Source organism: Ceratotherium simum, chromosome 29 (genome assembly GCF_057802395.1).
Source record: "Ceratotherium simum simum isolate JZ-2026a chromosome 29, ASM5780239v1, whole genome shotgun sequence".
In the NCBI taxonomy this organism is placed as follows: Eukaryota; Metazoa; Chordata; class Mammalia; order Perissodactyla; family Rhinocerotidae; genus Ceratotherium; species Ceratotherium simum.
In genome coordinates this window covers 35,954,044-35,960,616 of record NC_141928.1, presented here as the reverse complement: position 1 = coordinate 35,960,616, position 6,573 = coordinate 35,954,044, and the positions used below count along the sequence as shown (strand labels likewise).

The 6,573-nt window shown below is 48.2% G+C and overlaps 1 protein-coding gene across 4 annotated transcripts in view; it reads right to left on the bottom strand.

Moving 5' to 3' along the window:
- Positions 1–1,837: 1,837 nt before the first annotated feature.
- The window catches only part of CORO2A (coronin 2A), a 58,134-nt gene continuing 53,398 nt past the window's right edge, over positions 1,838–6,573 (bottom strand). For 3 of the 4 annotated variants that reach the window (XM_087419426.1, XM_087419424.1, XM_087419425.1), the window contains exon 12: positions 2,085–5,615. In XM_087419426.1, coding sequence (XP_087275552.1) covers positions 5,484–5,615 — 132 coding nt within the window. In that variant the 3' untranslated portion in view covers positions 2,085–5,483. Of the gene's footprint in view, positions 1,894–2,084; positions 5,616–6,573 lie in introns of those variants that run through there. The other variant, XR_015548984.1, reaches the window with a different exon arrangement.

The window sequence follows — 6,573 nt, the reverse complement described above, 5'->3', positions numbered from 1 at the left end:
ACAGCAGCATCACCCTTGGACCAGCAGGGTGCTCTCCAGCCCCGCCTGCCCCAGCTGCTATAGCCAGCTCTGTCTGGCCCGGAGGTGGCCACAGCAGAAATGGGGGCTCCCCCCTGTGAAACTGAATAAGTGTGGAAACTAATAAAACTTCTCGACTAAATTGGAGTTGGGAAGGCCTGTAGGGGGCGCTCTGACGCCCTGTCACACACGTCAATTAGGAAGAGCGTATGCATGTATCTTGGAGAGAAAGTGCAACTCCTTTAGTACGCTGAAGGAAGATTTCTCTCCCCACCCAGCAACAGCCCAGCCAATCAGAAACCCTGCAGCTCAGCCAATGGGAAGCTTCTGAGGTTGCCGTCCGGAACCGTTATTGTCCCCCAATGGGCTTGCACTTAGAACAGCCCCTCCCTACTCCCCCTTTTTCTCCATAAAAGCTCCCCTCTGTCTGTCCATGGTTTGACATGGTATGCACATGTGGAATTGCAATTCTTCTGGCTATTCTACAATAAACTCATTTTGAGGATAAAATAGGTGAATTTGCTTTTAAGTTGACTAAAGAAAACCTCGTTTTATTTATTTATTTTTTTGATGAGGAAGATTAGCCCTGAGCTAATATCTATTGTCAATCTTCCTCTTTTTGCTGAGGAAGATTGGCCTTGGGCTAACATCTGTGCCCATCTTCCTCTACTTTATACGTGGGACGCTGCCACAGCATGGCTTAACAAGCGGTGGGATCTGCGCCTGGGATCCGAACCTGTGAACCCTGGGCTGCCGAAGCAGAGTGCATGAACTTAAACACTATGCCACCGACTGGCCCCAAGAAAACTTCATTTTAAAGAAGGGGGAGCTCTGACCCACCACCACTCGACATCAATTGCAAGAATCATCATCATTCACAGACCCAAACAGGAAGAGATGTACAGGGCATCCCCAACATGAAATTGACTACCTCAGCAACTCAGCCAGTGAGAAACTGTCATCACCCTGAACTCTCATTTTCTGCTGATGGACTTCGCTTTGAAATAATCCCTCCCAACTTCCGTTTTCTTTATAAAATAACATTTCCCTCCTTTGCTTGCTGGCCTTGCCTATGGCTTTTGCTATAGCCTGCTTGTCCCGAATTGCAATTCCTTTGCCAGTCCCGAATAAACCCATTTTGCTGGTAAAATAACTGGCTGTTTTATTTTTAAGGTGGACACTCCTAATAGGCCAACTGGAAGGGGGTGAGCTTCCCTGCTTAGTGATGCTAGTCCAGTCATGCTCAGAAAACTGCAGCCCTGCGGATGAGACTGAGGTTGGCTGTGGCCTTCCAGATAGTGTGCATTACCTACACTTTTCACTTTCCCTGATTCTCCCTGCCGTTTCCCCAGGACAGCTAACCGTTCCCACAATTGTAAGAAACACCCTGGAAACATCAAGTGCCCCCAGGCTAAAGTCTCAGCTCCCACCAAATGTAAATTGGTACAGCCATTATGGAAAACAGTATGGAATTTCCTCAAAAAATTAAAAATAGGACCACTATATGATCCAGCAATCCTACTTCTGAGTATATATCCAAAGAATATGAAATCAGGATCTCCAAGAGATATCTGCACTCCCGTGTTCACTGAAGCATTATTCACAATAGCCAAGATATAGAAACAATCTAAGTGTCCTTGGAAGGATGAATGGATAAAGAAGACGTAGTATATGTATATATAGTGAAACGTTATTTAGCCCTAAAAAATGAAATCCTGCCGTTTGCGACAGGATGAATCTGGAAGACATTATGCTAGGTGAAATAATCCAGACAGAGAAAGACGAATACTATATGGTATCACTTACATGTGGAATCCAAAACACAAGTCAAACTCATAGAATCAGAGTAGAAAGTTGGTTGCCAGGGGCTGAGAGCTGGAGGAAAAGGGTACAAACATTCAGTTATAAGAATTACAAGTTCTGGGGATTTAGTGAACAGCATGGTGACTAGAGTTAACAATATGTATGGTATACTTGAAATTTCTTAAGAGAGTAGCTCTCAAGTGTTCTCACCGCACACAAAAAATGGTAACTATGTGAAGTGATAGATGCGTTAATTAACTTGATTGTGGTAATCATTTCACAATGTTTAATTTACATATATTAAATCATCACACTGTACACCTTAAAAAATCACATACAACATAAACATATACAATTTTTGTCAATCATGCCTCAATAAAGCTAGGAAAAAAGTCTCAGCTCCCACCTGCAAGGCCCTTGGCTCTTAGTACTCTTGATCCCTACCCTGTCTATGCTCTGCCCTTTTCCTGTTTTCAGACCAAGGAATAGGCAATTTTCTTTGCTTGGAGCACTCTTTTCCAGAAATGTCCTTTGCCCTGCTCACTCCTATATATCCTTCAGGTGTCTGCCTACATATCACTTCCTCCAGGACGCCTTCCCTGCTTCTCTCCCCAAGGCAGCACGCCCTTCCCCTATTCTTGCCCTCCGCTTTCCCCTAACCATGACTGAAAACTCTTCAGAGGGCAGGGACCAAGTCTGTCTTACCTGTTTCCCAGCCTGCCATCTGGCCCAAACGGTAGGTTCTTAATTGGTATTTGTGGAACAAATCAAGAAAAGGAAAGCTCCGTGTATTAAAATGTCTAGGCAGATGTTTATTATTTTGTTACATTCTTTCCATTGCACGATTCCACTTCTATTTATTTTCACTTTTATTTATTTTTTTACAAAGGTGCAAGGAATTTCAGAAACAACATTAAAACAATCATTCAAACTGTTTCAGGCACGGTTTCATATTAAGAGCATAGATTGATTTCTGACTTCCTGCTTCCCTCTATGATACAATCTCAAGTTTTGTTCTAGGAAGAACAATTACTGTAGAGCTGAGGTGGATACACCCCGAAGCTCACCTCCCAGTGCTGTCTTCATCCTCAGAAAGTTCCTGAGTCAACAGTCGGGGGCTCCCGGGGTACGGAGTAAGGAGATGAGTGCGCGTTCTGCTTGCCCTGAGTGTGAGGGCCTGGCTCTGCCAATGCTGGGCAAGCTCTCCGCCATCAGTCAAGAACATAAACAAAAACGTAATTTTAAAAAATGGCTTAAAAAAATATCTGATAAAAATTACCTATCCCTCTCCCTTGCTGTGAAATAATTTAAATAATTTATTCCAGATGTAAAAAAAAAAAAAGAAAACAAGTTTGTTCACGGATGCCTTCGTATTGTTTTTAAGCATGAGGTCTGGGTCCTGTAGGGGTGGGAAGAGCTCGAGAAGGAATGGCTCTGTGTAGAGGAGCATTCCGGAAGCTCCCGGACTCAGCCCCACCTCCACTGCTTTGCAGCCAGTGCCTCTGGGCACGATGTTTCCATGTTTCTTTATTCTCCGAGGCTAGGTCTTCCTTTCTGAACAGGGGGATATTAATGCCTGCCTGGGCCATGTTGCAGGAGGAAGTGTCTATGAGTGGAGGTGGGAGGGCTTTGTAAACTGTGAAGTGCTGGCCACAAGTGAGGTGGGAGAGGTAACTCCATCCAGTAGAGCTCTGCTTCCCTGGCAATGCCCGGGATTTGGCCTTTGGCAGGCTTGGTGAGCCCCAGCCACTGAGTAAATGGGGATAAAAGAAGGAACACGGGCGTCTGGCGTGTGCAGGCAGACAGGAGGACTCAGCCATGGCAGAGGAGGGGGCAATCAGGAGCACAGAGCCCCCGTCGTGCACGGCCAGGAAGGGGCCCAGAGAGACATGAGGGAGGGCTCGGGACAATGCTTCCTGATTTCAGGAGCGCTGGATTTTAGCTGGAGTCCCAGCTCCTGTCTGGCGCTCACTGTCCTCCTCATCTTTGCTGTGACTAGGTGCAGATGGACTCACCCAGTGGGTCTCCATCCTCACTGTATTGCAGAATCACCTGGGAGCTTATAAAAACATACACAAAGCCAGGCCCTACTCGGAGATTCAGCTTCAACTGGTCCGAGGTTGGGCCTGGGCATCTGTATTTCCTGAATGCTCCCAAGGGAATTCTGATGTACAGCCTGGGTTGAAACCTACCAGGCCAGGTGGCCTCCTGCAGTCCCCCTCCTAGCTCTGGGATCACCCTGTGCAATGGGCAAAATTCATTGTCTGCACCTCCTTCCAACATTCCCCATCTTTAGCCGGGCCATCATATTGACCACTGAGAAAGAGACAACCTTAGAGAAGGGCTCAGAACACAGACTCACAAAGTAGGGACACAGAAAACTCCCAGGCTGGAAGGGGCTTCAGGGCCATGTGGTCCTGCTTCCCTGCCTAGTGCAGTCATCCTTCTCCAGGAGTCCTCACCGGTGGCAGCCATGAGGCTCTGCCCGCAACTTCCAGTGCTGGGGCTCCCCACCTCCTGGGGACCACTTCTGTTACCTTGGGCTGAAATCTGCCTGCATCCTCCCAGGGGAGGCAGGCTCTGAGACCTGAGGGCTTGGGGGTGGCAGTTAGTGGTCACGGGCACCGCTTTGATATCTGCGTCCCACACAAGGGATAGTGTCTACCCACATCCGGCTGATTCTGGTTGAAGAGAGGATGGCTTTGGCCTCCTGTCTGTGTTCTAGAACTAGGCTGGACCATGAATTATTTCCCTGAAGTTAAACTCCCTCTGCCCCTTTGCCAATGTCTCCTGAGTTCCTGCAGCAAACCCAGATCATCACCCAGCATGTAGTTTTCCTCAAGTCAAGGCCACAGTTTCTTGTCTGGGTAGCAGATCCTGTGGAGGGCAGCTCATTCCAGGATGACCCTTGTTCAGATGGAGAAATGGAGACCAAGGGCGGGGTAAGGGAAGGACTCACAGGAGGTCGCTAAGTCACGGGCATAGCTGAAGCCAGAACCAAGAGATTCCTGCCCTGCGGGCTGAGACCTGTATCAGACCAGAAACAGCAGAAAGACAGACCAGAAAACCAGGAGCTCAGCCCAGCCCTGCCATGAACTCTCTGGGGACCTTGATCACTTGCCTTTCTCTGGGCTTCAGTTTCCCCACCAGTAAAATGAGGGAGTTGGGTCAGATCACTGGTTTTTAAACTTCTAAATTTTTTTTAAGCAGCAGAATTATGTATCCATAGAAGCCAATGAATGAAACAGATAGAAGGGGAGCTGTCTGGTTGGGAAGGGGAGGAGGCCCTGTCTACTTAGCCATCCCCCATTTCACGGACCACAGTTTGAAAATCACAAGCAGGTTCCCCTCCTCGGTCCTTCCAGCTCTAACTTTCTACAATGTTCTTTACCCTTGAGAAGTTACAGCTCATTGTGGACCCTTAAACACAAATTAAACAGAAGGCAAGGTCATCTAAAAAGAGTCCACTCAGACACCATTGTTTCGAGAAGGCAAATAGAAAAATGGCACCGCGTCCCACTGGAATCTTTCAGCGACCCAAAGTTTCGTTTTCTGGTAAAATTGACAGAAACAGCAGCTGTCCTCGGGGGACCTGTGGTTGGTCCTGGACCTCCGCATGGCGCCGAGTGGTGTCCCTGAGGGTGAGGAGGGCAGAGCTCTGCTCAGAACCTCTCTGAGCCCATCCGCAAGTTCTTGATCTCCAGCTCCAACTGCTTGGCCTGCACCTCGCGCTGGGTCAGCAGCTCCCGCAGCCGCCGGATCTCCTCCTGCTGCCGGTAGAACATCTGCAGCAGCTGGGAGAGCAGAGCGGCGTCACCTGGGCGTCCCCACGCCAGGGGCACAACTCCAGCACAAGGGATGAAACACTGCCCCTGTCTGACTCAGAAAGCTGTGCCTGATTATATTACCCTGGCTGAGCCCTGAGGGGGCCGCCATTGCACAGATCTTTTACTAAAGCCTTGTTTACTTCACCCAATAAATGAAATCCCAAAAGACTTGATGTTTCAGACATTTCTGCCTCCTTAGATCCCCCATGGGATGGAGGAAAGGATATTTGGCTCTGAAGTCTGGAGATTAGACTTATCACCACCACTAAACTATGACCTCAGGCAAGTTATTTACCCTCTCTGAGCTTCAATTTCCTCCTCTGGGAACTGGGAGTCAGAAAGCTAACCTCGGCATTATCCTAATTGCTGCCACTGTATAGAATGGTACTAGATGTTGGATGCTCCCCCTAAGGACCTTTGTTATTTCCTTGGATGCTCACAACACCCCTAGGAGGGTGGTAGTATTAGTACCCCCACTTTACCACTGTGGCTGAGAGAGACTCAGCCCCCGGGTCCGAGGTCCTACAGTTAGTGCTCAGCAAAGCCAGGATCAGAATCCCTCTGTGGATGCCAGCCCTTGTGTTTTTAGCCACGACATACTGACTCCCAGGGCAGGTGAGGGAATTCAATTTGATGATATATCGAAGTGCCTGCCATAGGACCTGGCACACAGTAGCACTTAATAAATGTTGACTCTGAAAGCACAGAAACTCCTAGAGGGTCAGAACTGGAAGGGACTTGAACACCACCAGGTCAAGCCCTCTGCATTTTACAGGTGGTTCCCCACCATCTGTACGTAAACCCACCCTCTTGGCATACAGACGGTGCTCATCACCTGTTTGTTGAATGAATTAATAAAGTGAGTTAAGTGTCTAGGTCAGGCCACACAGCTGGTTATTCTTCTCGCCTTTCATGTTCTCCTCCC